The 12,287-nt window shown below is 38.3% G+C and overlaps 1 protein-coding gene across 1 annotated transcript; it reads left to right on the top strand.

The window, feature by feature from the left end:
- The first annotated feature begins 11,537 nt into the window (after positions 1-11,537).
- On the top strand, positions 11,538-12,080 carry LOC133310167 (uncharacterized). Its single transcript, XM_061511067.1, has one exon. The coding sequence runs from the start codon at positions 11,538-11,540 to the stop codon at positions 12,078-12,080; it is 543 nt and encodes a 180-aa protein (XP_061367051.1).
- The last annotated feature ends 207 nt before the right edge of the window (positions 12,081-12,287 follow it).

Raw genomic sequence — 12,287 nt, 5'->3', positions numbered from 1 at the left:
CTCAATGCTGGTTGACACGAGCTGTCGAACTCGCGCAAATTAAAAATTATTTTTTTAATTAGGGTTCAGAAAATTTGCAGTAAAGTGGAAACCCTAAGTCGTCTCTCAAGGAAATTGTTTTGATTAAAATCGCTTATGAGAACAGAAAATTAAAAGGGGGGTTTTAGATTTTGATTCAATAATTAAAGAGGCAGAATATAAATTTGGAATAAAAATTCGTAATTAAAAATAACCAACCTAAGGTTTGGGTTCCATGGACGTCTTTCCTCGGATAAGAAGATATCAGAATCGTGATTGATTTGTCAATCGGATCAGAATCCTTATTTCCAATTGACAACCCTCTCTAAGCGATCGCTTAGCATTTGATCAAAGACGATGCTTCTACTCATACAATCGCAGAGTATCAGCCCGCTTGATTTAAGGTCATAGGGTCAATCAACCTAATCATCAAATCTGATGATTAATCCATTTCCATAATCGCAATCACGAACCTCAGATTGAATATCCACGATCGCACGATATCAATCTGAGTTGGGAAGGGAAACAAAACTGATTTGAAATAAACGCAGATCCTTAAGACCAATCCATGGAATCCATTACCCTTAGGTTGATTAAAAGGTTCTTAGCCTCGCATGGCTAAGGTAAACATAATTGAAATGAAAAGAAGAAGAAGAAGAAAAAAGATGAAGAACGCAATTGAATAAAAACTCAGAGAGAACTTCTCTGTTGTAAAAACTGCCTACCAAGGGTTTCCTAGAGTCCCCTTTAAATAGCCGTCACGCAGGACGACTAGGGTTTCATCGCTTCAGCCCAAACATAAAATAAAAGCTGAATAAAATAAAATAAAATAATAAAACATGGCCTTGGGCCCTAAACACATTGAGTCCTAATGAAAATTACAAGTTCAAACGTCAAAATAACATTCCAGCAGAACACGTCATCTTGAGATCAAGTTTAGACCATCTTCCCGTCCGAATTGGGCTTCAGTAGCTGAAATAGAAATTGTAGCCCTATCTGTTAGATGCAAAAAGCAACAAGAACGGAGTCAATAGGACATCTGTAGAATGAGATATGGTTAAAATACGGAAGTAGTGTAAATCTGGAAAATTATGACGAAAATCAATTAAACCCAACTAAAATCTAGAATAGTGAATTGACCCAAAAGACCTTTATTTAATTCAAATAAATCATAAAAATACCAACCAAGAGTAATAAATAAGTGTAACAAAATATGAGTTATCACTGGTCCCTTACAAGTCTTTGCATAGTGACCAAGCTGACCACATTTAGGACATTTAGCAGCATATGTCCTTTTCACGTTCTTGGTACTGCTACCCTCAACCTCAGTTGGATCCTTTCTCCTGTGTTTCTTGGGATGGCCAATTGACCTTTTCAATGGTGGAGGATTGGGTTTAGGGTCTGTAGAAGAAGGCCAATACTTGTCAGAATTGACTGGATTCATTGTGTGTGCATAAGTGGCATGCAAAGCATCCATTGTCAGCCATTGATGCACATAATTCTCAGCAGGTTCATTCTTGTGACATATTGTTGCAATTGCATGCTCACAAGGAAGTCTAGTCAGCTGCCATACGTTGCATGCAAATGTTTGATATGTCAGATTTACTCCAACCCTTTCACCTTTTCCACTGATTTCATATATGTCATGTTGTAAATTCCTTGTCCATGTAGGTGTCTAGGAATTGCTTAGCATCTTCAGCTAATCAAGTTTCTTCTGTTGTTCAGGGGAAATTTTACCCCTTACTGATCCAGGAATTGGTGTCTAGGAAATGCTTAGCACCTTCAGCCTTATCCTTCCACTGCTTGATGAAATTTTTCCAGACATGCTACACACAAAACCTATGGTGTGCACCAGGCATCACCTCCTGCAAAGCTGGTATCATACCCTGGATACATAGATCAAGCAACACAATCACCTTTTAACTAATAGCATATATAATATTAACCAATTAAAACCAAAGACAGTTTCATAAAACTAACCTTCTGCTGATCAGAAATGAAGTTCCAACCATATGCTCCATGGTCCCCTATGTCCTGCTGTAACGAAGTCAGAAACCACTTCCAATTTTCCTTGGTCTCACTGTCCACCACTGCATATGCAATTATATAAAAGCTCTTGTTTGCATCCTCTCCCACTGCACTCAATAGCTTTCCCCGATAGTATCCTTTTAGGAAACAACCATCCAGTCCAATCAATGGCCTACAACCAACGTTGAACCCTTTCTTACACGCATCAAGACATATATACATTTTAGAAAAAGTTGGTGGCATTTCAGGGACAGGGTGAGGTATAACTTGCATCTGGTAACTGGAGCCAGGATTGCTTCTCAACAGCTTTGAAAGGTAGTCCCTTAACTTTGCACACTGTTCTTTCTCACAACCTGAAATTCTGCTTTTGGCTTTATGAAGAGCTTTGCCAACTTTTTTTAGATGTACGTGAACCTTGTATTCCTCTTTCAAGTGCTCATAAGCTTCAACCCTTGTCATGTTGGGCTATGTCACCAACCTTTTCTCTAACTTTTTTGCAACCCAATCTTTGCTGGCACTTTTATTTTGGAAAAGTTTGCAGCAAGAATGTGAGTCATTGAATGTCTTCACCTCGAAACTATTCAAGTTTTTGTTCCATGCACAATAAATCATCCAATCACAGTCTTCATTACTGCATATGGCCCGTGCTCTAACCTTGTCATTTTTAACCCACTTAAATTGTCTCCCAACACTAATATTGTAGTCTTTCACACCATTTTTAAACTGGTCTAAATTGACAAACTTCATTCCAAGCTCTAGTTGGACATGACCAAATGTATCTTCAACATTAAATTTTGGAAAGACAGGCCTTTCAACCTCCTCATCACCACTTGAAGGAGGAGTCTTCAGATCTCAGAATTATATCCATACCCATCCTCTTCAAATGACATATGGTGGTCCTCCTCTTCCATTATTTTTTCCCTTTCATGCTGGTTAACATCCTTTTTCTTCTTCTTTAAGTCAGACTTCTTTTTTCCAGACTTATGAGGTATAGAAACGTAGTCATCATAATCCTCTGTTTGGTCCTCATAACCCGGAGGAGGAGGCTTATATGGCTCATCCTCTACACTGTCATATGAATCACTAGACATTCCATTACCCTCTCCCTTTTCATATTCATCAGAAGAAGTCATATGCAAGTCACTTGCACTGCCAACTGAATCACCTAACACACCCTCATCATCACCATTTTCACACTCTAACCCATCACTCCCTTCTGCAGGTGCAGGTGCTACAATGTCAAGAACTGCAATACAATCTTCAAAATAAATATATGCCTTTTTACCATTAAGTAAGGCAGCCTCAACCATTTCTACAATGTCCGAGTCCTTATTAAGAAGTCTTAAACCTACCTCTAAATCACACTCATTTGGTTTAAGTCACCGCATATGTCTATATTTTTCAAAACCATACCCTTGAACAGAGTTTCAAGGTCACGCAAGTTGACATAATCAGCATCCATCTCAGGTAAATCATTCACTAGTCCATTTACATAAGTAAGCTTCCATTCATCATTCCTGACCAACACACCCCCATGAAGAAATGTTATGACTATATATTCATCCATCTGTAAAAAAATAGACCACAGACATATTTTACACTACCCTCATTGCATGATTTGACACTAGCATATAACAAATCAATTTCATTTCACAGTATAACTGAGTTGTAAAACCACACTAAACCTTTACTATATTAGTGTAACACTCGGTGACAAACAAACACAAAAATGTGCCAACAAACAAAAACATAGTGCTTTTTTAAATGGTCATGCAGTCGATTTACCCAACACTTGGGTCCACAAAACACTACACATAGCCATATAAAATACACCAAAGGGGACCACATGCAACAAGTTATGTACTTTTAAAACCCTAACCATATGAAGTCAGGGACCACACATGGGGCACACCATTAAACATAAAACCATTAACTATTGACATGAGGGACCTCAGACAACAAAAAAAGTCTTAAATGCACGTACCTTCTTGGAACTAGTTAACGGCCACAACTGTATTCTGATGTACCTCCAAACAACCAGCCCACTTCAAAATCCTTGCAAGTGCACAACTGATTTTGACCCACAAACCACCGTACTTCACAACCTTCACCGAAAATGTACTTCACGAGGGAAAGGGGGGTTATGCACAAGTTAACTGATGTGTAACTGTGTCTCAATTAAGAGAAGGTTGAGGATGAGTATCGTACATAAACAACGTCGTCCGCTTCTAATTACTTTATGTTACCAATATATGTTGACAACGATGTCATTCAGCAATCCAACGTGGCTGATAGCTCAAGTGACTTATCTAACTAACGTTCCACGTACGCACCGTCAATTTGACCGTTGGATGCCAACTAACAAAAGAACTAACATAGCACATTTTTTAAAAACACAAGGACCACGAATGGACTTTTTTTATTGCAAGGGACTAATTTGTGCCTCGTGGAATTTGTCAGGGACCAAAAATGGTATTTACTCTAAATTCAATGTATATCCAAACAGCGTAATATAGAACAAAATCATTCAAAAAGTCTATTTAACTAATAAAATAGGGTGAAATGGATTGAGAAGAGAGAGAGATGACTATTACAAGTATTATAAAAAATATAAAATAAAAATAAAAATTAATATATTAGGCCAGCCTGAGAGGCTCTAAGGCCAAGCTTTTCAATCTTTTTATTAAACGAGCTTTATACAAGTCAACCCTGATTCCAACAACCAATATTAGGCATGTAAGCTTAAACCTCCACGAGTCTAGCCAAAGGCCCCTGGTTCGTTTATCACCCCTATCCATTATTACTCCTAACAATATCCTTAAAACTAGGGTTATCTTTCATCCACTCCTCATCTCTTTTAGCCAGGGATTCCTTATCTGAAAAAACTCAATCCTCTTATACTTCTTCACGCTATGCTGGAGGTTATCCTCCTCCTCCCTGACAAGCACACTAGCAGCGACAGCGGACGTATGCATGGCGAGGGCACACGCAAAAGCAAAACCCTAGTAGAGCTCCCCTAAAATATAGTCACATTTATCTTGTAATAGATTTCTCTTTTTATTTAATTAATCAAATTAAGTAGGTGCAGAAGTAATATTCTAATCTATACAAGTTATGTATGCTTATATATTGACATGTTGGAATATAAAAAAAAATACACGAGTAGTTTAAATATTTTATAAGATATATGAGTATATAATTTGTGTTTCAAGTAATAATAGTGGAACAAGGGAGGGTTAGGGATGGAAAATCACCCCTCTAAGTTCATATAAGCCTTAATTGTGATTAGTATTTTTTTTGTCATATAAAAAATTATTGTTCCCCAAATTCATACAAGTCTTTAGCTATGAGTAGGGGTGAAAATGGGTAGAGCCGGCCTACAGGGGCCTACGACTTAGCCTATATCAGGTCAGGTTGGCTTATTATATATAGTCAAATAGAACATGCCCTGACTTTTAAAGAAGCCTATTTAGAAAGTAGATGATAGGCTTTTTTTTTCAAGTCGAGCCTATAAGCATACAGGCCGGCCTATATCATATTATTTATTTTAAATTAAATAAAATAATATTATTCATAGTAGTACCAAATGATGATAGTTCAGTTGGTGCATGTGAACTAAGTAGGTGGTGGAAGGACCTAGGTTCGTTTCCTCACCAATACTATCTTTGAGAGTGGCATAAGATCTGTACAATTTCTACAATACCATCATAATCAACATTTAGTGCTGGAGGAATAGTTATTGATGTTTATCGTTCTAGCTTGACTGAAGATATCATCCAAGTTTTAATATACGGCGGTGATTGGCTATGTAATAGGTATGACTTGAAGAAAAAAAACAAAAAGTATAAATTTAATCAATTGAAATTATTTTATAATTTAATTATATTCGATTAAATTTTAATAGAAATTTGACTCTATTTTTTATGTAGGAGGAATCAACATCTCAGCATGTGAGATTGCTTATATGAATCTATTAAAAGATTTTTGTTTCTTAATCTTCTTCTTTTTGTTTCTATTCTTTATTTTTGTTTTTTGTTTTCTACATTACAAATTATTTTCCAACTTACGTAATCTTGGAATTGTATTTGTAGGGAAGAGACGATGAAGAGAAGTTTTTGGCTACTACAAGCATCATATTATGTTTGTTGGATTTATGTAATTATTTTAATTTACATAGTATAGATTTGTTAATTGGATATGGTGAAATATATGTTATTTAGTTTGAGCATTTTGCTTTTGAAAGTGACATAAATGCAGATTGTGATGAGTTTTGTTGTGATTCATGATTCTGTTTGGACGTTAAAATTGTGATTTTTGTTTTAGCAACAAAATTTGAGTATTTTGTGAAGTTGATTTATGGTTCTTCTTGTAAGTTAAAAATTAACAAGCTAACGGATCAAGTCAGGCTAATAGTTAGACTCGTACTAGGCCTAGGGCCAGGCCAAATTGAAATTTTTTGGTATAGGCTTGGGCTTTTCGGGGCAAAGCTCGGCCCAACCCAGTCCACTTTCACCCCTAGCTATGAGTAACATCTTTATTATTTTGTCAATATAAGTAGTTGTAACTGAGGAATACACTTGTAATTTTGCATCCTCGCAACCCATCGTCTATTAAATATTATATCTTCGCCATTGTCAATTACTATTTAATGAAATAGATTCCTATAATATTCATAATCCTTCTATTATGTGTTAGCAAAATCTATGACATCAAGTTTTTATATTATTATCGGTGCTATTTTAAAAAAAATTATAATAAATTGAACATTATTTTCTATGTAAATTTTAATTTGAAAAAAGCTTCAACTGTATGGCTAGATTTATATTCAGGGAAAAAAAGAAGAAGTATATATACTTTAACACCACATAGGGAAAGTCAAAATGAAAAAATAAAGACAAGTAAGAATTGTTGAATTTTGTATCTAAACCCATGGGTTATAAATAAGAAGTAGGTTGGAGAAAAATATAAATAGGGAAGGTGAAAAGGGTGTGTGGGTAGAAGTCCCACATTGAACAAGGAATGAGAAGTGGAAAGGCTTATAAGCCTCCATTTCACCTTTCTAGTTTGCCCCTTGGGACATACCACTTTTATGGAGGAGGAAGGACGTAAGTTGGCCTTGGTCCACTATGTGCACGTGACCAGCAAGGCATGGTACGATACAGTCAAGTGTGAAATAAAAATAAAATAATTTTTTATTTTTTGTCTAAATAGCCTCTGCATTTTTTTTGTCCAAACGATACATCATATATGTTGTTCCCCGCCATTTTGAACAGAAATGGCGCTTTCGGTTTCTCCCGTCATTCTAAACCGAAATAGTGCGCCCATTATTTTAACCGGTTCACTGCTGTCAGTCGCAATGGTTTGCCGATGATGATTCATCGTGTCCTATCAGTGTCTATATATACATGTAGCTCGTCAGAAAAATTAACCCGAATTTTTTCTAAGTTCCTCTATGGATCCGTAGTATTAGTGAATTTTGTCATGCACTTAGTAGTGCTATTTCTCAAGCATTTGGTTGTGTTTGAGGGGGCTCCGAATTGGTACTGTCGTCAAATTCTTAAGATGCAATTGCTCTATCCTGGGAGGCGATTGTCCAAGTTCCTTTGGCACTGGTAGAGGGGATAAATTATCTTAAGGAGACAACACATGTTGGGCTAGGATTTTTCCTACATACAAGTATATGTTTCTGACTTCCTGTGAGTTTGTTCATATCTTTTTCTTATACTGTGCTTGTAGGATTAATTATAATATATTTATCACATAGATTCAAATTTCTTGTGATTACATCCAATGTCTTTTCAACAATAATCGTAAGACAATTTGTGCTTTGAATTTGTGTTCAGTATATTTTATTTCTCTGCATTATAACTGTTTTCTGTCCAAAAAAAGATTAATTTGTGTGATTGATCAGAGTTTTGGTTTGTGTAACAGAAATGGCTTCGGCTTGTACAAGTTTGGTTAATCCAACTACTTCTGTTTCAATCCCTGTTAAGAAGCTTGAATAATTCAATGGGATTGATTTCAAGCGTTGGCAACGGAAAATGTTGTTCTATTTGACAACCCTGAGTCTGACACGGTTTCTCTAGGAAGATGCTCCTAAGTTGAAAGAAGGACAATAACTTGATAAGGAGAAATTTGTTGTGGTTGACGCATGGAAGGATTTTGATTTCCTCTGCTGAGACTATATCTTCAATGGTCTAGATAATTCCTTGTATAATGTGTATAGTACATCAAACACCAGTAAGGAACTATAGGAAAGTCTAGACAAGAAATACAAAATAGAGGATGCCGGCTTGAAAAGTTCATAGTCGGTAGATTTTTGGACTTCAAAATGGATGACTCTAAGAATATAATGAGTCAATTTGAAGAACTTCAAGTACTAGTGCATGAAATTCATGCCGAGGGGATGTCCTTAAGTGAATCATTTCATTTTACTGCGTTTGTTGAAAATGACTCCTAGTTGCATGGGGTATATAGGAGTTGCTCCTATGACCGATTTCACCATTGTGACCCTCTCCGCCATTGACAAGGAAGATTGCTTCCATGAGTTTAACCGTTTATTTATTCTATCCAACTCATTCCAAAAGTGTGTCTACCTACACGCTTGTAATGCAGAGATATTCCAACGTATTTGCCCAGGTTTGATGTGATTTTAAATCCCATGTGACCACTAATCTCCATGACTCTATTGTGATTTATATTTTTGGAGAAAAAGACTTTTGTCTTCTCCCTGCTTACTCGCAGACTAGACGAAGAACAAAAAGTATACAACACCTTACGAGTAGTCATAGCTTAACCCATAATAAAATTGAAAGTTTCTCTCTTTAACAAGCCCACGGTATCTTAGCCCATAATTAATTTTGTAAAGGCATTTTAGTTGCTCTTTTGCCCAAGCGATTAATGGAGCCACTGTGATCAACTATAAGAACCAACAAGTGATGAAAATGACTTGTCCATCTACACTCCAAATTATGTGCCCTGATGTTATTAATGTTACATTTGATTGGTCTCCTTCACCCTTTCTTAATTGTAATGTCTTATCTAGATATTATAGTTAATAAATTACATAAGTCTTTTTCTGGTGGATTAAATTATATAAGTCTTATCTTCCCTTTATGTAATTTATACCTTTTTATTTATGTTATTTATTTTGAAAGGATTTATAAACACTTAAATTTTTATGCTGATTATGAATAATGTCATTTTCAAATTTTTATAGTATTACTCTTCTTGCCTGGTAAAAATTTTTATAGCCCAACATGCCGCGACTTTCGGGATATTCTATAAAACATGGTACTTTGTATGTGCTTACCAAGTTATGAGGTAAACTTCCCACATTACTATATAATTTGTTACCTTATATAACTGTTAATGTTACACACACAAAATGGTGTTGATTTCTTTATTGAGTAAATTGAATGATCTTTTGTCTTACTTTGATGGTAACCTGGGCATCTTCTTCGAAATATGGACTTATTGTACATTGATATTTTTTTAGCATGTGTAAGTCTTTATTTGTGTCTTCCTCTCTACTTCTAAGATTTCGATCCACTTATATGGTTGGATTGTTAAGGAATGCCTGTGTTATGGATCCGTATAATGGGCTCATTAAGTAGCAGGCCCAACAAGGGGCAATCCAAGATATGGATTGATGCTAATAAAGGATAAATATCCATTAAGGATACTAATCCTAATACGACAGCATAGCTATCAGGCCTGGACCCTCACCAGAGGAACCAAAGGCTCATCCACACTACCTACAGGTAACCTCTATAAATACAAAGGTAAACCCTAAAGGTACGTACACACTCTCTCTCTTACTGTTATGTTGTCACTGTGCGCGCACACACACCCCATTGGCTAACACTGTTATAGTATTTTGTGCATAATGATCTGCTTGACTCAAGGGTATCTCCTTCATAGATACCTTGAAGAGGGCACTAGATCCAATATCAACATACTAGCCTATTAGGCTAGACATCTCTGTCTTAAGGACAGAACATTGGCGCCATCTGTGGGGAATTCATCTCTGAATTTGAAGTTCCCACCAATCTGATAAGGGATGACAATCCAGACGAGGAGCAGTAGTCAGCAGCCACCCCCAAACCAGAATCAACCGTTGGATCCAGTCCTGGAGGAGGTAAACCAGCCTCAGAACCAGATCGGAGACAAACGTGGATTACGATCACGTCCAGGTCGAGGACAACATCTCAGACACCGCATCTACTCCAGCGCGTCGAGGTAGAGGGGTGGAGGCGAACGTGGCTCCAATCAGAAACAACCCTTCCCAGCATCCAGGAGATCTTGCTGCGCGTATTGCCTAATCGGCTGATCCGGATACTCGGTTGGCCAATAATGCATTCGCCGCAATCATGGAACGAATTGCAGAACTGGAGACCCGCAATAACTTGCAACGAAAGCAGGATTTCAGGGCCATACGGGAGGAGAATAACAGGGGGATGCAAGACCTGGAGCAGCGCTTAACGCGGCTGGCTGGACCAGGAACAACCGACGTGGAAGGCCAACCTGCCAATGGCCGAGAAGGAGCTCGGAACGTAATTCAGCCAAACCGGGTTCCTCATGCAGAAAATCATGAAAGACCCAACCCCGTGAATGCTGTGAACCAGAACCAGGGAAGCCAGGTTGCTAATGGCCAAAATGCTCAAAACCATCAGACGCAAGCTGACGGTCAGGAGGACCGAGTTAGAACCCATCCTGTGCAGAATGCTCAAGATATCCGAGGTCGGGTAGAACCCGGCGGGTATAGGAGGAAGTATAGCAGGGGGCAGTACAATAATAGCCCCTTTACTGGTGAAATACTAAACGCTATCTTCTCGGAGGATTTTGATTCGGCACGTCTGCCAAAGTATGATGGGAGCCAGGATCCACAGGTGCATATAGATGCTTTCGATACGGATATGTACATTCGAGGAATTGATGAACCTCTTATATCCCAAATATTTGCTATAACCCTAACTGGGGCAGCACAGGCATGGTTTTCAACCCTTCCTGCTAATTCCATCGGATCCTTCGAGGAATTCGGACAGAAGTTCTTCCTGAACTTTGCAACAAGTAAGAAGCAACCCGGAGAAACCCTCCAGAAATACCTTAACCGGTTCAAGGACGCTGCATTGCAGGTCCCAGGGTTGCAAGAGAATGTCCACGTACACCTCATTGTGGCGGGTCTGGATGGTGCATCCAGGCTTGCCAAGTTGGTCTAAAAGGACCCAGTGAGGACGCTGGAGGAATTCAGAACTCGTTCGAAGAAATATCTCGAACTAGAGCAAATGGAGATTGCAAATGCGCAATCTGATGAGGGAAAAAGGATAAGCCCAAGAAGGAGGAGCCCAACCCCCAAGGGAAAAGAACGAATTGACAGTAAGAAGAAAGATCTTCGCCCAAGAATCCCAGACATAAGGGATCGAGTTGGGAGATATGATAAATACACACCTCTTAATGCTTCGCATTCTCAAATCTAGATAGAAGTAGCCATGACGGAGATGAAGAAGGTGGACAGACCCCAGCCCATATTTGACAGAGGCGGTTTGGATAAGTTCAAATATTGTGCTTTCCATGATGAACCGGGACATACAACTGACCAATGCTGGGATCTTCGAGATGTTGTGGATAAATTTGTAAGAGATGGATGGTTGCGTCAATACGTGATCAAAACCCAAGGGTCCAAAATCAATAAAAGAAAGGCGGGAAATAAAAAGAGAAGTAGAAGCCCGGTTCCTGAAAAGAAGAACAAGGATGAACGAGATCGCAAAGGTGATCCCAACTTTGACAAGTTCCCAGAAGCGGAATTTGATTGCAATGTAATCAGTGGAGCCCTTGGAGGAGGTGGAGACACCATAAGTGCAAGACGAAAGTACTTGAAGGAGGTCCATTCAATTCGGGACCGCCCCAGATTCAAGGAGGATTCAAGCAAGCCAGATCCCCCTTTGCTTTATTTCACAAAGGAAGATATGCATGGCGTGTTACCCGGACATGTTGACGGACTTGTTATAGCTGGTACTCTTCTGCCGGGTTAAGAAAATTTTTGTTGATGCAGGGAGTAGTGCCGACATCATCCTATGAGATGCTTTCAAAAAGATGAACCTTGATGAGGAGGACTTCAAACCTTGCAAAACTACTTTGATAGCCTTTAGTGGGGAACATACGCCCCCTAAAGGCTATGTAGATCTCAGGTTGACCTTGGGAACCAAAGAAGCGTTCAAATCAGAACGGGTAAGGTTCAT

Source organism: Gastrolobium bilobum, unplaced genomic scaffold (genome assembly GCF_033153095.1).
Source record: "Gastrolobium bilobum isolate Gb01-03AN ecotype WA unplaced genomic scaffold, APGP_CSIRO_Gbil_v1 utg18828, whole genome shotgun sequence".
Lineage (NCBI taxonomy): Eukaryota > Viridiplantae > Streptophyta > Magnoliopsida > Fabales > Fabaceae > Gastrolobium > Gastrolobium bilobum.
The sequence above is the reverse complement of the archived record's forward strand: the minus strand, read 5'-3'. Positions and strand labels throughout refer to the sequence as shown.

Excerpts from the sequence above, each read along its gene's own strand:
- LOC133310167 (XM_061511067.1), top strand. The coding sequence starts at position 11,538 with ATGACGGAGATGAAGAAGGTGGACAGACCCCAGCCCATATTTGACAGA.